This window comes from Oryctolagus cuniculus, chromosome 11 (assembly GCF_964237555.1).
Source record: "Oryctolagus cuniculus chromosome 11, mOryCun1.1, whole genome shotgun sequence".
Taxonomy (NCBI): Eukaryota; Metazoa; Chordata; class Mammalia; order Lagomorpha; family Leporidae; genus Oryctolagus; species Oryctolagus cuniculus.
The window spans coordinates 59,897,986-59,921,866 of record NC_091442.1 but is presented as its reverse complement, the minus strand read 5'-3'; the positions used below and the strand labels follow the sequence as shown (position 1 = coordinate 59,921,866).

The 23,881-nt window shown below is 45.1% G+C and overlaps 1 protein-coding gene across 50 annotated transcripts in view; it reads left to right on the top strand.

The window, feature by feature from the left end:
- Positions 1-23,881, top strand: part of R3HDM2 (R3H domain containing 2) — a 173,544-nt gene that overhangs the window by 139,857 nt on the left and 9,806 nt on the right. For 21 of the 50 annotated variants that reach the window (XM_070052454.1, XM_070052457.1, XM_070052469.1 and 18 more), the window contains 11 exons: positions 2,137-2,232; positions 5,156-5,187; positions 5,298-5,351; positions 10,464-10,696; positions 12,396-12,586; positions 17,988-18,089; positions 20,155-20,397; positions 20,673-20,799; positions 21,024-21,184; positions 21,602-21,756; positions 23,510-23,610. In XM_070052454.1, the coding sequence (XP_069908555.1) occupies positions 2,137-2,232; positions 5,156-5,187; positions 5,298-5,351; positions 10,464-10,696; positions 12,396-12,586; positions 17,988-18,089; positions 20,155-20,397; positions 20,673-20,799; positions 21,024-21,184; positions 21,602-21,756; positions 23,510-23,610 (1,495 nt within the window). The remainder of the gene's footprint in view (positions 1-2,136; positions 2,233-5,155; positions 5,188-5,297; positions 5,352-10,463; positions 10,697-12,395; positions 12,587-17,987; positions 18,090-20,154; positions 20,398-20,672; positions 20,800-21,023; positions 21,185-21,601; positions 21,757-23,509; positions 23,611-23,881) is intronic. The other 29 variants (XM_070052488.1, XM_070052475.1, XM_070052472.1 and 26 more) reach the window with 10 other exon arrangements.

Here is a 23,881-nt window from a genome sequence, read left to right as displayed (position 1 = left end):
TCCTGTGGGAATGAGAAGGGAACAACATGTCCTGACCCTTCATTTATGGGCCTGGCTATTGCTTTAATCTCTGGCCTACCCTTTAGGTAGTAAGTGATTGAGGGTTAGTTTCCTTGAGTAGAGAGTTTAGATCCAGCCTGCTTCTACTTGGCCTCCAAAGAGGATTAGGTTTGAAAAGCATGATTGGGTACAGCCAATATGAATCTTGCTAATTAATGGTGACTGAAATAATATCTTACTTCTAGAGTCAAATTTGATTTCTTGGGATTTTGTATGGTCTTGAGACCAGGACCTGTCTTGCTTGCTACTGGAGTATTTGAGGGAGTCCTTTTGAGAAAAGTGCCATTGTCTGCTGTGGACAAACACACTGGGTCTGACTGAAATCAAAGAAGCATACAAGAAGACATAAAAATTTTAAAAAACAAGAAAGAGCCTTTCCATCCTGATGCCCTTCTCTCCGTTTTCCCACAACCATTTTTCTGTGGATCAGGAATTATTCAGGCCTAGAGGCACGTTGAGGCAGAGTAGAGTCTGTCCCTATTGTGAACTTATTTCTCAGCTTCAGGCTTAATTCATAATAGGGTAGGTTTTGTGTACTTTCTATCTGTAAGATCATTAATAAGCATAGTAATCAGCATTTTTTAACTGTTTCTCCTGAACTAGGCTCTGTTCTGAACACGTTATGCATTATCTCTCCACAACCCAATGTAGATGCGGGTTATTAGTCCCACATTACATATAAGAAAACTGAGGCTATTAGATGTTAAGTCACTTGCCTGAAGCCACATTATGGGGAGGTGGCAGAGTTTAGATTCTGGCTGACCTCAAAACCTATTATGTTCTTTCCCCTCTGCCTTTAGTTTATCATTGTTAGAGGCTGAGGACAAAAATGGCTCTTTGAGGTCCTGCGTCATCTTTGGATGGATAAAAGGACTTTTGGTAGTGTTTAGGTTGTTAAGACAAGTGGAAACTAAATCTAGGCAAAATGGATACCCCTGAAGTTATTGCTGCCCCTGGGGGTTGGTGAAGGTAAAGAAGTTCAGCCAGGAGCTAGCAGTCGGTGGGTGCTTCCTCTGAAGCTTTCAAAGCCCGTGGACTGAAGGTCAGAATCATTTATAGCCTGATGACACGCATTTGAGAAGTGTTCTCCTTTAACGCTCCTTACCTTTCAGAGCAGTGTGGATAAGGAAACTGTGTTATATTCTACTCAGGAAAGTGTTCATAAAATGAATCGCAGGCCAAAGAGAGTGATGGGAATTCAGTGATAGACTAGTAGCCAGAGGAGGCCATCAGCCCAGCCATCCCTTCTCATCACTGCATACCATTTTTCAGAGAATGTCAAGTTCTTAATCCTCCACTTCCTTCTTTTCCCTTTCTCTCTCTCCCCTCCCTTCACTGTGCTTTGCTCCTTCCTCTGTCCATCTGTCTCTTCTGTTCTCCTTTTTCTCTTTTCCTCTTTGTGTTGCTCTGTTCTCTTTCTTCTCTATTTCTGTAACTTCTTTCTCTTATTCCCTCCCTCCGGTTGCTATGGTTAAGATGAAAAGAAATGCTTAGGCTTTTCAGTTTAGCTTCGCCCTTGGGATTTCATTCCCAAGGCCCTCTTTACTGAGTTGTATGTGACTTGGGTCTTCAGCCATAGCACTAGTGACTAAAGAAGGGATAATGTCAGATGCTAGTTCTGTAAACTTCCTTCTCTGTGTTCAGCTCTGCTTAATACCCATTTCCTCTCCCTCTCTAACTTCCTTCTCTCCCTTGCTTTCCCTCTAAAGCAATGTTTATTTTCCCAGGGCTGCTTTTTTGTTTTGTTTTGTTTTTTTGTTTTGTTTTGTTTTGATCCTTATTAACTGGAGAGTACCTGATTACTGCAGGGAAGCAGCCCAATCCTTATAAATAGTTGTTCTTGGTACTCTGGGGTGGGTGGGGAGATGGACAGTCCCTAGCCATCCAGAAAACCTGATCTCCCAAACTGCATGGTCAGATGTACCCAGTGAAATCTGTCCAGGACTGGAAATTTTATTTTTTTTCCATTTTTTTGATGGCAACTGTAAACTTTCCCGGTTTCTCTTCCTTGCTGGTGTGCAGTGAGCTTGCAGTACGAGGAGAACTTAACTAGCTTAATTCTGCTCATCGATCTAGATCAGAGTTCCATTGCAGGATGGAAGGAGGAGCAAGTCAATAGAAGAGAGAGAGGAGGAATATCAAAGGGCCCGAGAGAGAATATTTGCCCGAGAGGTAAGTGTAGCTTCTGAGAGTTGTCAGCCCATAGCTTTTAGCTCTTAATCTTTGGAACTGTGAATGGAATGAACCCTCCATAAATGTTTTTGGGGTTGTTTCTTTTGTTTGTTTGTTTGTTTTTTAACCAACATCAGCCAGTCCCAGGACTGATCTCCAAAATTAAATGTGGCTTATTGGGAAGCTGCAAGTTTTTGTTTGTATTATTTTTAATATGTTTCTGTATGGTATTCAAAGAGAACTAAAACTTGGAGTGGCTGAATTTGGTAAATGTGACTAGACTGCAAATAGAAACGGTTTTGACAGGGCTTACGGAAGGGCCCTGAATCTTGCCTGTTAAACCCTCTTCCCACTTACCTCTTCCACTCCCACTATCCATTTTAGGCATCTTTGCTTCTAAGCAGAAGACCTAGTGTCTGCACAGGCTTACATTCATCTTGTTTGACAAGCTTCACTTTTAGGCTATGTTGGTCATTGTTAGAACACAGGTGTAGCATCCATCCTGTATGAGTGCCCTGTTCTGCCTACACAGAGAGAGTACCACTATTCCCACCAGTCTCTACCTGAACAAGAAGTCTCTCTCTTTCTATGTTTCTTACCTTGCTTCCGACAACAAGACCAGCTCCATGGGCTAAGAGGCAATGTGAATCAGTTTAGGCAACTTTATTCTTAAGAATTGTGGACCATATCAGTTACACTTGATGCCCTTGTGTCTGGTTGTTTTTTCCTACTATATTGAAGGCAGCATACAATTCAGAAAAGGGAATGAATTGTTGAGAGAAGAACAAATCTCCAGAAAATGTAGGATCCAGATAGCAGCACCATCCCATAGTCACATTAACAAGAAAGAAAGGAATGCCACTCTCCTTTCATTATCAAAAGATGGTTAGTTTATGTCAGTGTACTTAGATGGACATTGCTCTCCTCCCATTCCCCCATTCCACCTTCTCTAAGCAAGGCATATCTGTCTATCTGTCTATACATATATACATATATATATATATATCTTTTCATCATTACCTCAGAAAAATACTGTCTCCAACTGAAAACTAAACTCCTCTGTGTACTTGTTCCATTATCTCAGGAGAGTCATGTACTTCCAAGGATCCTCACTGGGGACTGATACATGATAAGCCTTCTGACCCAAAGTCTGAGGAGAAGCTGTCTTCTTGCCTCCTGGTATATATACTTCCATTCTGAGTCAGAAAAATATGTCCTCCAGATTATCCAATCATTGCCCGAAGAAGGTTCTCTGTCTTTACCTGCAAACCAGCTGGGTGGAATGAGAGGAGAGATGTCATTTTTATGTGACTGTGGCCAGTGAGGTCCCTAAACTATTGTCAGAGCGGATTGGTGGATAATAATAGCAAACAATTATATAATGCTTTTTATTTCTTAGTGTTCTTAACACTTTGTAGATCAACTCATTTAATCTTCACACTAGGCCTGTGAAGTAATTACATTATTTTCTGTATTTTATAAATGAAGACCTGAGGCTCAGAGAGGTTTGGTAGCCACCTAGTGTCACACTGCTAGTTAGTGAAAAGAGCTGCTAATTGAATTCAGGCATTCTGGCTCCAGAGCCCATGCTCTTAACCCTAAGGTAAACCACCTCAGGAAAGTTTGCTCTGCTGTGGGCTCTTTAGATTAAGAAGTAACAGTGACATTGTAGTCTACTAGCTGACTATCCCTGGTGTGTCCCTCTGTTTCAGTGACACATGGAAAGTGACTACTCCACCATAGCAGCCCTTAACAAAGCCACAGATGTTCTGAAAGCAAAGGCAACTTGTAATAGGTTATTGGGACTTTCTGTGAGCAACACTGGAATGTATATACCTGTATCATAACAAAGGCAAAGTTAGCTCTTCTATCCTTTTTTTCTCCTGATTTCTAGTCTTAAGCTTCTGTTAAATCCTGTGGATTTATCACTTTCATTTCTGCACTTCCTAACTCTTGTCATAGTAGAGGCATCAGGAGTTTGAGAAAGTCTAGACAAGGAAAACTGGCCAAAGCCCACCACACTCCAAAGATTCCATGAGCAGAGGAGCCTGGCCAGTCAAAGGAAGCTGATCAGGGGTGGGGCTGTGGGCTCTCGGGTGGAGTAGGGGCAAGAGGCAGGCCAAAAAGAAAGGGAAGTGGCAAGAAGGGTGTTTGGATGGAAATGCTGCTGCAGCCTTCTGGAGCCAGAGCCGTGTTCTGGGAGAACTGCCCAACATGGGCTCTGCTCTGTGCAGAGCCCACTCTGCTCAGCGGCTGGACACTCTTGGTACTTTTTTCTAAGGCTTGGGAATCCACCACAGTGCTCACTTCTCTCAGCACATGACTTGGTCAGAAGATGACCCCAAAGGGAATGTGTCAGGCTTTTAATTTTCTCATTTTTTCTAGGCTTTGAAAAGTACCTGCTTCCCCAATATCCTACCCTGTTTGGGTCTCAGGTAGAATGTCTTTTATTTCGGCCAGTGTAGACAACAGTAATGGAATAGTCACTGAAGATAATTTTTTTTTAAATGAGATTTCTTTTTCTTGTCTCCCTTTTCTCTTCCTTTGAACACACTCTTTAGGACCACATACACCAATTATTAATACTCAGCTTTCCTCTAGCACAATAAATGTAGAGCTAACTACAAAGGAAATAATAATTAGGTTAATACTTTCCTCTTCCTTTTTTCCATATTCCTACCTTGATCAACCTCTTTTTAAACTGTGGGAAGGCTAAAATTTCCAAGTGTTCTTTCCCATTGAAGGTGAGAAGCCAGATTGGGTGTGTGGGTGTGGGTCATCTTGTCCCTGCTCTCCCTCTCCCTGTTGGTGGGGTGAGCTTTGGTTTGAGGACCTTGGGTATTCATAGCATCATGGACATCCTTTTCGGTTATGCCATGCTGTTTTCTTATAAGTTATTTTCCGTTTTCTCCCCCTCACCTAGACTGGCCAGAACGGATATCTAAATGACATCAGGTTAGTACCACTTAGCATGTTCCCTGCTTCTCATTGAGCTTTGTCAGTGAGGTTAATATACTCCTGTAATTATGCCTTTTTTTTTTTTTTTTTTTAATGTTAACCAACAGACTCTCCAAAGAAGCCTTTTCTTCTAGCTCTCACAAGAGAAGGCAGATTTTTAGGTACCTCTGTGTGATCTATATCTCTCCTTTTAATTTTTTATTTTGTTTTGTTTTGCTGTAATCTTTTCAACGGAGTGGGTTTGCTCCATGCATGGCTGCTTGTGGAATAATTAAATTCGTGGTTTTTGCAACATCGGATATTTTCCCCTATTTAAAAAGAAAATGGCTCCTGCTTAGTGACTTCATTTTAATCATTGCTGGTTTCATTTTGAGTCCTGAATAGGTGGTGAAGGGGATAGGTGTGTCAGGGATAGGTAATTCTTCCCAGAAATTTACTAAAATTGGCATTTTTGAAAGATTTGAGCATATATTTATAGTAAGGTGTAAAAGAATGGGTGTCTCTGGCTGCCTTTTCTAAATCTGGGAAGAAGTAGAAAGCTTATCCTTGACCCAGCATAGGGAGTGCTTTCTATCTTCGAGGAAAAAAATAGGACATATACAAATATAAAACATATACATGAACACCTCTGCTTGTGTAGTTTTCTGTTTGAGACAATGTCATGTCCAAGATGACCTTAGAAAGTACCGAGAGGACCTGTCTGACTTAGAGCATGTCCTTTATATGATTATCTACCACTTGCTGTTAATGCTAGTAGAAGTTGTATGAACTTCCCCAGTGTGTAACATTCTCCATTTCCCTACAAAGCAATCATAAGAATCCCTCTTTCATTTCCATCTCTCAATACCACCCCAGAGGATAATCTAAGAAAGTGGTAAGGGAAGTACTACTCTCAGCCCCTATCTTAGAACCAGTTCATTTTAAGTGTGTTCTTCCCATTTTACCAATAGAATATAGAGAACCTGAGTCTTAAAACACTGAGCATTAACACTCATAATTCAGATTTCCAAAGGGTTTCTCTTTTTTTGAATCCTAAACTCAATAGGGACTTTCTGAGTAACTCAGATTAGGGATCTCATTTCCAGTACACCAGCTGTGCAACCCATGGCCCTTTCTAAGGCTAGTCAACCCATGTAGAGACTGGGATGGTGAGATGTCACATTTCATGGGTGGAAGATTTCCCATCTCTCTGAGCTCCTTTTCTCCTAGACTGTCCCACCTGAAGTCCATCAGAAAAGCCCAGGCAAAGATTGTTTTGCATTGTTGATGTTATAAGAGATAAAGTACTCCACATTAAAAAAAGAAAAACCCATTCTACATCTATACTTCAAAGTTGTAGATCATACCAGAATACCTGTAATAATAATAAAATTCCTATAATAGGAATTTCAGGCCAACTCCTGTGTGTGAATTAATGCACAGAGCTTTACAGTTGCCAAGTATACTTTATTTGATTCAGTTCTCTCAACATCCTGATTTGGTTAGCTGGTTTACATCTAAGAAAATAAATGCAGGGGCGAACACTGGCGCAGTGGATTAACACCCCAGCCTGCAGTGCTGGCATCCCATATGGGCACTGGTTTGAGTCCTGGCTGCTCCACTTCCAATCCAGCTCTCTGCTATGGCCTGGAAACACAATAGAAGATGGTCTGAGTCCTTGGACCCCTGCACCCACATAGGGGAACTGGAGGAAACTCCTGGCTGCTGGCTTCAGATTGGCCCAGCTTTGGCCATTGTGGCCATTGGGAGAGTGAACCAGCAGATGGAGAATCAATCTCAATCTCTCTCTCTCTCTCTCTCTCTTTCTCTCCCCCTCCCTCTCCCTCTCCCTCTCCCTCTCCCTCTCCCTCTCCGTAACTCTGCCTTCCAAATCAATGAATAAATCTTAAAAAATGCAGAGAGATTAAAAAAAAAAAAAAAATGGGAAGGCCGGCGCCGCAGCTCAATAGGCTAATCCGGTTCTAGTCCCGGTCGGGGCACCGGATTCTGTCCCGGTTGCCCCTCTTCCAGGCCAGCTCTCTGCTGTGGCCCGGGAGTGCAGTGGAGGATGGCCCAGGTCCTTGGGCCCTGCACCCGCATGGGAGACCAGGAGAAGCACCTGGCTCCTGGCTTCGGATCAGCGCAATGCGCCGGCCACAGCGGCCATTGGAGGGTAAACCAACGGCAAAAGGAAGACCTTCCTCTGTCTCTCTGTCTCTCACTGTCTACTCTGCCTGTCAAAAAAAAAAAAAAAAAAAAAAACAGAGAGATTGACTAGCCCAAATTTAAGTGGCTGTTAGTGGCAAAATGGAAGCTGATTCTTTGTCCAGTGTTTTTGTCACTACACTACACCAGCTCTGTACAAACATCAACCCTTTCTTTCTAAGTAGTGTTCTATTTGGAGCCCTGATTGAGATTGACTGCTGGGAACAATCCCCTTTTAGTGCTATGGGCATCCATCTACATCAAACTGCAGATAGTAGTTTCAAAGATCTGGTGAGCAGGTGCAGCCCTCTCTCCAGACCTCCTTTTAAGCTGCTGCTTTTTCAAACTGAGCTTTGACTAAAGATCTAGGTCATCTGAAATGAGGTATCATGCACTGTTAAGGAGGTAGCTTCTTCCCCTGTTTGGATACTAGTCCAGAACTCTAAAGATAAGATGCTTATAATCATTTTATATCTTTATATCCCAGTTTATATTTGTGAAACATACCAGTATACCATCATCCATACTAGCCATAACTATGGCAATTTCCCAATTCTTTAGAAGATTCGGCACCATCGATAAATAAGCCATAGTGAGTTTGGCTTACTGATGTTCATTGCCACCTCTTTCACAAGCCTCCCCACCCCACTCCTCAGACCCAACAAACTGCATAAAAACTGAATCAGCTCTGATTTTACAGAGGTATGAGGTGTGAATGCTCTTTGTCCTTTATCCACATCTCTCTAACAGAACCCAATCCAGTGCTCTGAATTGAATCTAGATAGCTTTCCCTAATTGCTTTATTTTTATTTATTCAAGAGACAGAGAGAAAAACAGAGGGTTCCTATCCACTGGTTCTCCAAATACCTACAACAGTTGGAGCTGGGCCAGCACCAGAGCTAAGAGTTGGGAACTCAATCCAGGTGTCCATCCAGGGCTCCCAGTTGGGAACCCAATTACTTGAACCACCTCTGCTGCCTCCCAGGAAGCTGGAACCAAGAGCCAGAGTTCAATATTCTACCTAGGCATGTCAGTGTAAGATGCAGGCATCTTAACTGGTAGGCCAAACGCCCACCCTAGTTGCCTTACTTTTAGTGAAGTGAGAAGACATCACTAGAAAGTAGGCTTAGTTGTAGGAAAACTCATCTGTTTCCTGCCAAGACTCAACTTAGAATCTCTTAGATACTCTTAGAGTAGTAGTGTACTAACCCAGTTTAATTAGAGTGTCATCAGACAATCTACATTTTGAGCATTTGGTTCAACTCACTTAGGGGAACTAGGTGAATATAGAAGTGCTGCTGTTTTGGCCCTAGTTTCCCAAGATACTTGGTTTAAATATGCCTTATTCACTGTCTCCCTTTGGTAGCAAGTAATGGCAAAATTATCCTAATACATAGCAAAGTGTTTAATTTAGGTGGAAAAGACCATTAAGGACTTATCTTGCAAAATCAAGCTCTAATGTCTAATGCTGAACTTCATCAGCTGCCACTGCTATACTCCCTTAGTCCAAGAACATGCACATTTTTATTGAGCCCTCTCAGTATACTGGCCTTTGTCCATTGAGATAGAGCAGTTGTCTCTTACTTCAGGTCTGATGTATTCCTGGGGAATCCTTGATGTATATTTCTTTCTTGTTTCCCATTATACTTTTGACATCGTAACAGAAAGAAGTAAAGTTTTTGGGAACAAGAATGTTTCCCAGTCTTGGAACTGTGCAAAGACGCATTGAGGTTATAGATAGGTACACGTTGTTGGGATGGCAAAAAAGAATTAATGTGCCTCTTACAGCTGTGCCAGTGTGTTCTAGTCTACCATGATTGCCTTGGCTAAAAGCTAAAAAATTCCCCTAGCATGTATTTGCCCTTTTTTTCCCTTAGTGCCTTTGAAGTAATATCCTAATAGTTCTTTCATATTAACCCCTTTAAGAAAAATACTTTTTTTAGTTAAAATAACTCTGAGCCTAGCACCTTTGGAGTTAAGAGCATGGGGATTTCTATTTGTTTTTGGTGGGATAGTGGTGGAAAGAAGGGAACCCAAGCATCTGTGATTTTTGCTTACTTGTTCCCCAGTGTTCATACCAAAACTTTTGTCATTTGTTGCCATTTGGTTTCTTGAGATCATTAGGTTTTGAGGCAAGTAGGGGAGGAAAAGATGTGAAAGGAAAATTTCTAGTCTTTGGCTGCTTATTAGTTAAGAAGCAGTAAGAGCTCAACAAGACATTTTCAGGGAAACTCTGGGTATCTTAAGGCATACAGCTATTTATAATCATAGTGATTATAACATCAGAATAACCCTGGTGTATCAGAGCAAAATAAGAGAGGAAGACCCCTTTTTTTCATTAGCTTTGTGTCTTGCCTAGGGCAATAGGGTTGTGAATATGGAGTCAACTAGACTCTGTCCTTTCCATTCTGAATCCCATGATCTTGCTGAGAACTTGAGCACTTAGAGACCCTGGAACCAAGTATTCCCAGACACCAAGATGGAACTTTCACAAAATAGTTTGGGTCAGTTCCAGACTATCAGATGGAATTTTCTAGAGTGCCTTTTAGTCTACTGTACTCTTCTTCTGACCCCTGGAAGATGGCCATAAGCAGCACCCCTACTGGCTTAGACAGGTATTATGTGGAAGACTTGTTGAGGGATTTATGCATGTCATTGGCCACTCCTGCCTTTTAGCAATAATAACTTCTAGGAATCCTTTTGTTTTAATAGTCTCAGAAGGCACTAGCTCTCCTCTGCTCCCACTATGTCCTGCATGTGTGGGATCCCCGCAGTGTGTGGGGAAGAGACCACAGCCAATCTCAGCATCATGTATGTGGTTTCCCGTCCACCTCTGGTCTGATGTATTGAATTAGTTGCCAGTGCACTGTCTTCTAGATTTGCCTCTGTGCTCTTCATTACTGTACTAGATCTTGTTCTGTCTGCTCCCATCAAGTCTTAGTTAGCCAGCCAACTAACAAGAAGTCAGTGTCCATCCTCCCCCTAATCGTTACCCTTCTTTGTCATTGATAGAATAGAAATGAACTCTCTCCTAGCCCTTCTACTGAAGTGGTGGGTGGGGGGTGCTCTGACCACTGTGGTCTCTGCAGGGGGAACCGTGAGGGGTTGAGCCGCACCTCAAGCAGCCGCCAGAGCAGCACAGACAGCGAACTCAAATCCCTGGAACCACGGCCTTGGAGCAGCACAGACTCGGATGGCTCTGTCCGGAGCATGCGGCCCCCTGTCACCAAAGCCAGCAGCTTCAGTGGAATCTCCATCCTCACCAGAGGTGACAGCATCGGAAGCAGTAAAGGTGGCAGTGCAGGAAGGATCTCCAGGCCAGGTACCACAGCTTCTTTCTTTCCATGTCACATGCTTGTCTCCTCCAAAACATCACTGATACTTACTGGCCCCAGAATAGTTTTCCTGGAATCCTAACACAGCCAGGCAAGGGGAAACTTGATTTCTTGGATCTAGTCCCCTCTCTGATTTTCTTTCAGATCTTTGTTCCTTATTGGAAAAACTGGTTGGGATTGTATTCTTTTTTCTGATTGCTGACTGAGGTTGGACAGCCTGTCAGTCCAGGTTCAAGTTATATACTGGAATGAAAATGATAGCTGCTTGCATTCTGGACCCCTTGAGATTGTAAAGAGGATTTGCAGAGCAGAGGGAGCCCATAGAGTGTAGTTGTTTGTAATTAATTGTAGTGGCCAGTAGGTGAGAATGTGGAGAACTGATGCAGTGGCTGTGTCTCAGGAGCTTAGTACCTGGGACTTAGTGCTCCGTGTGAAAACTCTGCCACCAGCCTTCTGCTGTCTGCTCTGTGGCACAACATTCTGTGTTCTTACTGCACTCTTGATAGATATTTAGCTCTCTAAACCTGGTGGGCCACTCCTTCACTACACTTCTCTCTTTGAAGAGTTTCTTGAATCTCATTGCAGAAGTTCTGTAGGTCCGTACTCAGCAGACATAAGAAGGGGAAGATTGTGCCTCTGACTGTTGGGTCTCTAGCTCCCCTCTCTGTGACCTCCTAATGCCTCAGCCTTTATCCAGGCCTTTATTTTCTTGGATTATGGCACTAGACTTCAAGCTGATCTCCCTGCTAGTTTACCAATCTATAACAGATTTAATCACATAAGTTCCTTAACAATGTTCAGGTTTCTATATCACCTGCCTGAGAAAGTCCAAACTGCTTCGTGTAGCCTTAACTTCCTGACTCCAGGTTATCAACGCCCTCTCATTTCCAGATACCTGTTGTGCCACAATCCTCCAGCCATTTCTTGAATATGGTACTAGCTTTGTCCCCTCTCAGTCTGTCAAGCTTCTGTTCATCCTTAAAACCCATCTCTCCAGTCACCACTTCTTTAGATCCTGTTTTGAAATTACTGATGGATCCCTTCTAATCAGATCTTAACAGCTAGGTGGGTGTCCATCTCCCTTCACAAGATCTTGTGTTACCTAAGGGTGAGGACTGTGCTCCCTTTACCCGTGTGTCCTAGCTCATTCCATAATGCCTGCACAGAGTAGATGTTCAGTAAAAGCACATTAAATGGATGTGTGCGTATGTTGAAAGCCTGGAAATGGGGGAAATATTTGGGTGCAGGATATGTGTACATGTATACTCATGTGTGTTTAGGTTGCCTTTTTAGCAACATTTTTATAAGAGATGCTGCAAGTTGAGAACAAGCAAACACAAGACAGGTCCCTTGGGGACCAGGAAGGGAAGATTCATCTTTTCAGCTGTCTAGTCATGATGGAAAGATTTTAGCTACTTCAAACTTAACAGTCTTCACATTTTATTCAATTCTAAAACCAAACTTTGATGGTTAATGTGTTCCTGTCCCTGGTGAGCAGAACCCTGCAAAGACAAGGACTCCCATCAGCAAGGCAACTGCAAGTGGATCTTCAAAAGACAGTGCAGGAATGGACAGAAGAGAGGGAAGAGAAAGGGCAAAGAAAGGTGGAGCCCTGCAGCTGGGCCCTTCAGGGGCGTGGTCATGGCTTGTGCTTACAGCTCTCAGTGGGCCTCCTCTTTGCCTTAGGTATGGCACTAGGTGCCCCAGAAGTGTGCAACCAGGTCACCTCATCCCAGTCTGTCCGGGGCCTTCTCCCTTGTACTGTCCAGCAGCAGCAACAGCAGCAACAGCAGCAGCAACAGCAGCAACAGCAGCTTCCTGCTCTCCCACCCACGCCTCAGCAGCAGCCACCCTTGAATAATCACATGATCTCACAGGTGAGTCACCGCTCGGCATCAGAGCCCCCTCTGCTCTGAAAGTACAGACATGTCTCTGGTGCTGTGGGTGGCAGGAAGGATCTGGTTTTGGAGCTATGCCACTTCCTTTCCCATTTCTAATTTGTTAGTTGTGGGGAGAGGCATGTAAGGGCAAAGGTCTGGCCAGAGTCCTCTCAGTACAGTCATCCTGGGGTTTTTTGGCTTTATATTTCTTCCTATTTCTCTTGAGAATATTAGTGGGATCTTTTACCCTGTACCACATTTTTGTGCACCCCAACTCCCTTTACATCCTGTATAATTAACAGGGTGATTTTGCCTACTATCTCCATATTTAAAACTCGGAAAAAATCATAATTGCCACCATAATCTGATGGAATATATTGAAGTGTAGGTTGACCTATAAACACATATTCATGTATTGGAATTGGGAGCAGGGGGATAACTCTGAAGACCCCTACAATACACATACCGTGAGACACAAAGATCCCACATGCTGTCTTTGCTTCCCATATCTTTCTCCTGCCGTTGCTAGAGTGGGACATGTTGGAACCAGCCAGGATCTGAGGGAAGTTTTGCTACAGTGGAGACCGTGTAAGTTACCAGCCTAAGAAGCAGGTCGTGTTTTAAACGGGAACCTCAATGATCTGGATTTAAAAGCCACATTCCTACTCAAAGCAGAACTGTATTGAGATCTTCACTTATTCTCCTGTATGAATAGAGCTGTCCATGACAAGAGCCCCACTATCCTGAAGTATTTTCTAGTCATCAGGAAGCCCATAGGTCTACACTATGTTCTGCTGCAACTTAAGTTCTCAATTTACCCTCCTGGCTTGCTCATCTCCTGCTCAGTTAGTTCCTCTGAGCCTTGGATATATCTTTTCCTCTGGCATGAGAAGCAAGTCCCAAGCACTGATGTAGCCCAGGAACTGGAAACTAGATTGGAAGGATCCCAGGATGGTCCAGGACTGCCCCCTGTCAAACGCTGTGAAATGGAGCTAAAACAAAGAACAGTGATGATCCAGGAAATCTGCTGTGGCAATTGCAACCCACATGCAGCTCACTCCAGCCCTTCATCTTAGTCCTTACACCAGTCTCTCCATAGTCCTGACTTTCTTATTCTGTTACCATCTACCCCATTAAGTCTCCTTTGTATCAGCATATCTTGGTCCTTGCTGAAGCATGGCTTGTGTTGGTGCTTTTCTGGGTCTGTGCTAGGTAGTTCAAACCTGCTGATGGCAGACTTTGTGCTTCTTCCCTGGCTGTCTCCTCCCGTGTGTGTGTGTGTTTGTGTCTGTGTGTTTGTGTCTGTCTGTCAGTCAGTCTTGCTTTCCCAAGGTCCCAGTATTTCTTGTGTATTTTTTCCCTCAAATGTGTTATTTTAATTCAGTCTTGCTCCCTTTTGTCCCCTGTAGTCACTCTCTCATCTGCCTCCACTTTCCACATGCCATTCATACCTAGAAATAAACTGTAAAAGTTGGAGAGAAATAAAAAGATGAGAGTAAACGTTTGGGACTAAAATTCTAGAAAGTCCATATCCTGGGCTCTCTACCCCAGACTCAGGTTCTGTCCCTGCCACTGGAGTCATGAGGGTCAGAGGGTTAGTGGTTAGTGTTTATTTCTCTCATACAGGGAGTAGAGTGCTAGGTTGGGCACTATAGATTAGGAGTAAGGGATCATTTTTTTGTGCAGAGCTCTCTGTTCCCTCAGAAATCCATTCTTGAACTTAATCATGATAACCAACTCCAAACTATGTAAAGATTCTTATATTCTCCTGTCCTTTTTCTCTGTCTCTCTTTATCCCTTTCTTTCCTCTTCCTACTACCCCTTCCCTCCCCTTCCCTCTCTTGCATTTCCCTCTTTTCCTTCTTTTCCCATTGGGTGTTAATAGTAGTTGGCCCTCCAGACTGAAGTTGCTGAACCCAAGAATAATTAATGCTCCACTCTCCAGTGGCACAGAACAGTGCAAGAATGTGACCACACTTACCCTACTGTGCTTAATTTCCTTCCAAAGAAAAACTGAGAAAGAATAGTCATTCTTAGCTCCATGCCTAAGGACAATGCTGGCAGAACTATCTCCTTTCCTTCTGGGAAAGCCTCCATATCATATGTCACTGAAGCATGTGGAATTCAGGGGGTTAGATTGAGGCCCAAAAGGCCTTTTGCCTAATTTACTATTTAAAATGGAGTAGACAATTTTTTTTTTAAGATTTATTTGAAAGAGTTACAGAGAGAGGGAAAGAGAGGGATCTTCCATCCACAGGTTCACTCTCAGTATGGCCACAGTAGTGGCAGGGGCCCAAACACATTCCCATATGGGATGCCAGCATCACAGGTTGTGGCTTTACCCACTACACCATAATGCAGGCCCCTGGAGTAGGCCTCTTAAAAAGAAGCTCTCTGAGCCCCTCTGCTGGTGTCGGGCATCCAAGAACCAGTGTTCGAGCCCAGAACTCACCAGTAGGTGGCAGCCGTATCCCTCAGGGTCAGTCTTTCCCCATGGCTTCTCAAAGGTTCCCTGGCTTTGGAATTTGAGCTCTGAAAGAAGAAAATTATAGCTAAGGGTAGCAGCAGAATAACTAAAACACAGCACTGAGACCCCTACCTTTACCACTGCCCTTTCCTAGTTAGGAGAGACTAAAAGAGAAGTATCATGTGTTCTCTCTCCAATCTTTATTTAGAATTCACAGTGTGAGGAACATAGGCAGTGTTGTTGTGGGGTTTTAGTTTAGTTTTTCTTCTCCCTCCCTCTCCTTCTCTCTCTCTCAGGCAGACAGACAGCTCCCACCTACTGGTTTACTCCCCAAATGTCCACAGTGATTGGAATTGGGCCTGGCCAAAGCTGGGAACTAGGAGGGGCCAGTGTTGTGGTGCAATGGGTCAAGCCACTACCTGCTATGCCAGCATCCCATATGGGTTCTGATTTGAGTCCTAGCTGTTTCACTTCTTTTTTTTTTTTTCTATCAAAGATTTATTTATTTATTTATTTGAAAGTCAGAGTCACACACAGAGAGAAGGAGAGGCAGAGAGAGAAATATCTTCCATCCGCTGGTTCACTCCCCAGATAGCCACAACAGCCAGAGCTGAGCCGATCCGAAGCCAGGAGCCAGAAGCCTCTTCCAGGTCTCCCACACAGGTGCAGGGGCCCAAGGACTTGGGCCATCCTCCACTGCTTTCCCAGACCATAGCAAAGAGCTGGATCGGAAGTGGAACAGCCGGGACTTGAACTGGGGCCCATATGGGATGCTGGCACCGCAGGCAGTGGCTTTACCCGCTACACCACAGCACCGGCCCCTGTTTCACTTCTGATCACTGTATCACATGGGAGACCTGAATAAAGCTCTTAGCTCCTGTCTTTGGCCTGGCTCAGCCCCAGCTCTTGCAGCCATTTGGGGAGTGAACCAGTGATAGGAGTTCCCTCCCCCTCCCCCTCCCCCTCTACTGTGGATATCTGGGGAGTGAACCAGTGGATGGGAACTGTCCATCTGCCTGAGAGAGAGACAGGGAGGGAGGGAGGAAGGGAGAAGAAAAACTAAAATAAAACCCAAAAACAATATATATCTTTCTCTCTGTAACTCTGCCTTTGAAATACATAAAAATAAATCTTGGGAAAAAAATCTGGGAACCAGGAACACGTCCACAGAGTCCTTCATAAAACTATATCAAAGAAGTCTCATAGAAAAAAATAATAAATTTTTCTGAAAGGCAATGTGGTAAGTCTTTAAGTGGTTATCAAAGCATTTGATGACTACTACATCTGTCTCTGGGCCAAGTCAATAATAATAATTCAATTGTCCAACTAACTTATCAGTGAATTCATTTAATCTCTCTCCCCTCCCTCTAACCCTCACCCTGGTGTAAGGCCTGAACCTGATCAATCTCTCACAAGAGAACAAAGATTAGGATGATAGAAAATGGGTACAAAATGGCCACCAGCGTTAGTAGCCAACGCCGAGCCACCTGGCAGGCAGTGACAGTTGGAACACCATTGGCTTAAGGCAGATGGGTGCACAGTAGAGCTGAGTTCATTCTTCAGCTACCACAGTGTCTCTTCACATCTTACCATGAATTCTCAATAAACTTTTCTTAGCCAAGTGACTTATATAATCCAGATATCAAGTCCTCTGCTGAGTCTTCTACTTCCTGTACCCCCAGTCTCCCAAACCATCGTGAAAGAGCCTCCTCAGGGATGCGAGGTGGGAGAGGTTGTTGCTGCCCTGCGATGCTCGACATGTGGAGGAGGAGCCTGGGGGTGGGATGTGGATAGCTTCTGGGACTTCTTTCCCTCTTCCCCAGTGCTAGAATGCAGTAGAAAGAACACATGTCAGGCAGAACCAGGCTCATCCCAGCTTGGTCACTTCAGGTGTGTGAGCCTAGTTGAATGATTTAATTTGTCTGAGCCTTACTTTCTTAATTGCTAATACAAGTTAGATCTCCCAGTAGGATTTTTGCAAGGCTGTAATGAGAGAATGCATGTTTTGAGATAATGTTTTTGGTCCCCATCCCCGACCCCTTCAACTGTCCTCCCATCCCTCCTGTTACCAGGGGCTGTGACTGGAGAACTGATGGGGAGGGGAGATCAAAAGGGCGGAAGGGGGAGAAGGGAGAGAAAGAGAACTACCCATTAGTTGGTTTAGGACACTCCATGTTCCTAATAAATCCTCCGGCTTGAGGCTAGAGAAGAGGGAGCAAAGGGACACACATGAAAGCGAGGCTGTTTCTATTTTATTCCTACATTCTCCCTGTGTGCTTGTGGGGGCACTTTTCATACTGGCCTCACAGCCTGGAGGAGCACTGAGCCATCAAGGAGCAGGAAGGAGTAGCCTGAAGCGGCCAAGCGTGAACTGGATGTATTTTCCAGCTCTGCCCTCGGGAGGGAGACAGTCCCGGGGAATGAGCACTTGCTCCAGGAGAGCCGCGGTGTGAAATCAGGAGCACAGCTGAGCCAGACCTTGGGTGACCCCTCCTGCAGAGGCAGTACAGTGGTGCAGAGAGCAATGCATTCTCAAGTGGGCATTCAAGGAGGGTTATGATCCAGCTCCCCAGGCAGCGTGTGTTCAAAGAAAATGCTTTAGGAAAAAGCTTTGTTTGAATCAGACAGCGGGCCCTGGCCCTAAGAGTCCTCAGATTGCTCACAACAGCTGCAGAGTTGTGAATGGCTAATGGGGCGGGGAGTACAGACGCTCTCTGCTCATAGGAGACGTTGCCTATTTGTCAAAGAGATGGGAAAGCCACAAGCCGTCTTGGGCTTGCTTGCCAGTCAGCTCAGCAGCCTTGCTCTTCACGTGGAATTTCTTTTATGATTAACTTTGTTGTTCTTTCCCTTTCCCTCCCTCCCCACTCCCCTGCCTCTCCTTGTACCTTCCTTTTCTCTTCCCTTTCCACATGCCTCTGCTGTCCACAGCCAGTCCCGGCTCTGCAGCCCTCTCCGCAGCCTGTTCAGTTCTCTCCAAGCTCCTGTCCCCAAGTCCTTCTGCCAGTCTCTCCGCCCCAGCAGTACAACATGGTATAAACTCCATTCCCCCTTTTCGTCTTGTCCATGTGTGGCCTGTATCTGTGGGTGTGTCTGGATCAAGCTGTGATGGCCTTGCACGCGTGTTGTGCTTTTGGAGGGCCATACTGAAAGTTGCTGCTTCTTGAGGGACTAGACCAGGCTGAACCATACCCTATTGTAATGACCTCATCACAGCACATCAAAAGATGTGTCTGTGTAAGACACAGGAATACCGAGTTCTCCTGAATTTCAGGAGGGGAATGGAATCGGGTGTTGGTCTAACCTCGTCTCTTCATCTTTCCACCAAGAACATCCTTCATCTGATTTGCTCCCTGGACGTGTCTGAGGACGCCAGTTTTTTGGGTTTTGTGATTTTTTTTTTTTTTTTTGGACAGGCAGAGTTACAGAGAGAGAGACAAAGAGAAAGGTCTTCCTTTTCTGTTGGTTCACCCCCCAAATGGCCACTATGGCTGGCGCGCTGCAGCTGGTGCGCTGCGCCGATCTGAAGCCTGGAGCTAGATGCTTCCTCCTGGTCTGCCATGCGGGTGCAGGGCCCAAGCACCTGGGCCATCCTCCACTGCACTCCCGGGCCACAGCAGAGAGCTGGCCTGGAAGAGGGGCAACCGGGACAGAATCCGGCGCTCCAACCAGGACTAGAACCCGGTGTGCTGGCGCCGCAGGCAGAGGATTAGCCAAGGGAGCCTTGGTGCCAGCCAGGACACCAGGGTTTTTATGTTTGGTTTGTTTTATTTTTTAAATACAGAAGGATTGCCTGTAATTTCCTTTAAAGATAAAAGCACAACTACAGACTCCTGTGGTACTACCACTGGTAAAACCTTAAAACCTTACCTGTCTTACCATGTCATTTGTATTTTAAAGATCCCTTTTCCCTGTATAGCACATGATTAAATTGTTTGTACCCTGATTATGCAACCTTTGGAGATAGGATTTGCCATGTAATTGGTAACTCCCATCATGGTTGTCGAAGCCTTGGTGACTTTGCTTTGTATGAATGATCTCTCTGCTTTTTCACAAACATCTCCTCTTTCCTCCTACCTCTTGTCTGCATTCTGAAAAGTCCTGGAATAGGGACCTCAAAATAATCTGCAATCTAGTTTTTTTGTTATCTGTTCCTGACCAATAAAGTGGCAAAACAACTAACCTGAGGATCAAATTCCTGAAAATTCTGTGAAACTACAGGAAAGCATTATCTTCTGGTTTCTACTAGTTTGTTTTGTAAAAGAATTTGTGCATGTGCATGTGCGTGTGTGTATGTGTGTGTGTGTGTCCCTGATCAGGGAGCAAAAGGAAAGAGGAAGCTGACAAATTCTAACTGTCCCCATGCAAGTGAGAAGTGGAGCACTGTCGCCCTTGCTGCTTAGGGAAGAGGCTGGAAGAAAAGGTAATCACTCTCCCCCTCCAGCTCAGCTGCTCACCCTGGCCTCCTTCCGGAGGTGAGAATTGGAAGTGGTTTCTGAAGGGCAGGAGAACTCTAGGCTAATGTCAAGAACAAAAGTGGAAATGACCTTGAGAAGGAGTGAGGAGGGAAGCAGCAGGAGAGGGTGCCCTCCAGTCCTTCCACCACGTGGACAGAGCTGTGGAGGAACCCAGGCCCTGCCTCTCTGGGTCTATTCAAGGTGTCATCCAAGTCCTTTTTTTTAAAAGCAGGATTTACGGCCCTTTTTATGGTTGGAGGCATGAAGGAGACAGGGAATAGAAAGACCTACTAGTTTGTCCTGTTGTTTTTCTATACATAGAAGTTGGGTCATAGCTCCCCATTTTCCTGGGACTAACCCTGATAATGATTATCAGAGTGGCCATTTTTACCTCATATGTGTTAGGGAGACTGGCTCTGGATTTGGATTTCAAACAGCTGTTCAAGTCATAGCAGTTAAAAACACCACATGACAGAGGCTTAGGGCTAAAACACACCTCTCAAAACAGAGGCAGGACTGTCCCAATTTGGTGTAAAGAAGGCTGTAGAGAGCATTGCTATGTCTGTCAGTCTTTCTGTGTTGAAGCCAAAAACATGAAGCTTGATACAACTTCATCCTTGAGCCTTCCTCTCTCTCCACAGGCAGATGACCTCAGCAACCCCTTTGGACAAATGAGCCTCAGCCGCCAAGGTTCTACTGAAGCAGCTGAGCCCTCTTCAGCTCTGTTCCAGCCTCCACTTCTCTCCCAGCACCCCCAGCAGACTAGCTTCATCATGGCTTCCACAGGACAGCCCCTCCCCACTTCCAACTATTCCACTTCTAGCCATGTACCACCTACTCAGCAAGTCCTGCCGCCCCAGGGCTACATGCAGCCCCCTCAGCAGGTGAGCAGCTTTATGATCCTCCTGCCTTCCTCTAGTTGAAGTAGCTCAAAGTGGACGCCCCTCCCTGCTTTGTGCCGGGGAGTTGTGTTCCAGACAGAAAGTCTTCTTTCTGTGTAGCACAAGGCTTCCTGTTTTATTGTAAACTTGTATACTAATCATACCATAAAATATCTCCATTTGTAGATTTCTAGCCATCAACTCACACATTTAGTAATTTGCAGATGTTGGAGCTGAAGTTGAAAAACCTCTCACCTACCTGTTTTCTTCTACCACAGATCCAGGTTTCTTACTACCCCCCTGGACAGTATCCTAACTCGAACCAGCAATATCGACCTCTCTCTCACCCGGTGGCCTACAGCCCCCAGCGTGGTCAGCAGCTGCCTCAGCCATCCCAGCAGCCTGGTAAGGAAAACTTCTGGCATAAAAAGGCAGTGAGTAAAGAGAAGGCAGAGAATGGGAAAGAGGGAAGAATAACCTTCCTATTAAAAAAAAAAAAAAAAGGCATGAATGATTGGAGTCCTAAGGAGGGGGACACAAGAAAAGGAAAGGTAAAATAGGATGGAAGGAAGAGAGGGATGCCTTCTCCACTTTCATACTAATGTTGTCTCTGTCTTGCCCGTCCCTAGGTTTACAGCCTATGATGCCTAACCAGCAGCAGGCGGCTTACCAAGGCATGATTGGGGTCCAGCAGCCCCAAAACCAGGCCCTACTCAGCAACCAGAGGAGCAGCATGGGGGGCCAGATGCAAGGCCTAGTGGTTCAGTACACTCCACTGCCTTCTTACCAAGTGGGTGCCTTCTGCTTTGGGAAATATCACCAACTCTTGGGATGAGGGAACAGACAGCCTCCTGGGATCATCCAGACTTAAAACTCCAATGCTAAAATAGTGTCCATTTCCTCCTAGAATTGTTAGGTTTTTTATTTTTCTTCTGAGAGAAAGCCTAGAGAGCCTGAGAAAAGTTTGTAAATGGTTGTTGCTTATATATCCTGATTTCCTTTAGAAGTCAGGCCCCTTTCCCTGTGTCGGATGTCCAGGGAGAGGAAAGTGGAGGTAGCTCTGTTAGCATTTCCTTTAGGCAGATGGGAAGAACAGGATGAAGCTCTAAGCAGGGATGAAAGTTGTAGTGCCCTGGTCTCGTGATGCTAGGCTGTGCTCTGAATGAGCTCTATGGGAGTGTGAGTAGTCATTCTCTTCTCCACCCAGGTCCCAGTGGGTAATGACTCACAAAATGTGGTCCAGCCACCTTTCCAGCAACCTATGCTGGTCCCTGCGAGTCAGTCTGTGCAAGGCGGCCTCCCAGCAGGGGGTGTACCGGTGTACTACAGCATGATTCCACCAGCTCAGCAGAACGGTACGAGGTGAGGACCGCAGAGCCAGGGTGCCTCCCGTAGACCTTCAGCAACTGTGCTCCATGGTTTTGTCTCCACTGGCCTCAGACAGACAGGGGTAAAGATCTCAGTGGTACCCCCTGCAGATAGAATATGAGGGAGTTCATTCTCCTTTTCTTCACATTGATTTCACATTTGCATAAAAGCTTATCTGCAGGAAAAAAATCCTTTTTGAGAGACAGACGCTTTAGAGTGGTCCCCATTTTTTCCCATCAGTGGGACTAGAGCTATGGGATAGAGACTGCTTATCATCAAGAGAAGCAATCTGGATATATGTAAAGTTCACTGTGAACATCTATATCTATTGGTGAAACTGTGTGTCTGTTTCTGTATATCCGTTTATATAGAGAGTGAGTGAGCTGGGTATAGGTCATAGCTAATTAGAAAAATCCAGTTAATTCCCTTTGTTTCATCTCTCGCTCTCTCTTAAGATTTATTTATTTATTTATTTATTTGAGAATCAGAGCAACTGAGAGAGATGGGAGAGATCTTCCATCTGTTGATTTACTCCCCGAGTGCCCACAATGGCCAGGGCTGGGTCAGGCCAAAGCCAGGAGCCAGAAACTCCATCCTGGTCTCCCATGTGGGTGGCAGGGGCCCAAATACTTGGGCCATCTTCCACTGCCTTCTCAGCATATAATTAGCAGGAAGCTGGATCCAGAGCAGACTCAAATCAGCACTCCGATATGGTATGCGAGTGTTACAGGCGGCGGCTTAACCCGCTACTCCAAAACACCAGCCCCTTCCCTTGTTTTTTAAATAAAGAAATTTCAGCTAGGAATGTTAAGAAACTTACCCAGGGGCAGGCGTTGTGGTGCCTCAGGTTGGGACGCCCACATCCAGTCTTGGAATGTCTAGGATCAAGTTCCGCCTCTGCTTCTAATTCCAGCTTCCTGTTAATGCATCTGCGAGGTGGGGGAGGATGACCTGAGTATGTGGGTTCCTGCCACCGTGGGGAGATCCAGGTGCAGTTCCCAGCTCCTGGCTTCAGCCTGGCCCAGTCCCAGCTGGTAGGGGCATTTGAGGAGTGAGCCAAAGGGTGGAAGATAGCACTGTCTCTTGCTCGCTCTGTCCTGTCATTCTGTTTCAAAGAAATAAAAAAGTTTTACAAAAATCAAAAGGAAGAGAAAGAAACTTACTCAAAGTCACACACCTAGTTAGGAGAACTGGAGCTAGAACCCAAATCCAGGATGTATGTGTCTTTTTCCCAGTATGTATGTTCCTCTCTTTTTATGTGTACGTCTCCATGTTGTTGGCATCTTGTGGGATTTTTGTTCCTCCTGTTTCTCTGTGAATCTTCTGTGTTTTGCATTATATGTGTATCCAAAGTCATAAATCTTCTTAGTTCTTTTATACCCATCTCTGTGGCACCATGTTTCTGGCACTCTGTGTGTCGGTGTGTCTGTTTCTGTGTGTATTTACATGTGTGTGCACACATATATGTGTCTGGTGTTTGCACGCTGTGGGGAAGAGCATGTGTCACTAACATTTCATCTGTAGCACTGATTAGCAGTTTCCTAATTGAAAGATGATCAAGTACAAATATATATAATTAACTTTGAACTGATGAGTGATTTTAGAAATTGCATGGCAAATTGATCTGGGAATGGCTTGGAGCTGCCTCTGCTTCCCATGGGGGAGGCCCAGGCAGCAGCAGCTGTTTGCCGGGAGCTGTGCTCCTCCCTCTACTGCTTCACCACTCCTCTCTCCTCCATCTCCCCAGCCCTTCTGTGGGGTTTCTGCACCCTCCAGGGTCTGAGCAGTACCAGATGCCTCCGTCTCCCTCTCCCTGCAGCCCACCACAGATGCCACAGCAGTACTCAGGTAAGAGGGCAAAGGGGCAGGGTCTGGGGTGCTGGCAGGAGCAAACACTGCTGAAGGGTTTGTATTGAGAGTGGAAAGGACAGAAAGAGCTCAAAGACGGTTCTGTCCCTACTGTGTCCCATCATAAAGTCCTGGCTGCTGTTTCCCAGGGGTCCTGAAGTCGACCTCTCAAGAGGTAAGGTTGGGTGTCCTGTCCCTGGGAAGCCACTTCTTTGGTTGAGTTCCGTGTTTTCTTGTCCTTTTCTTTTTCTAAATCCAGCATTGCACTCAC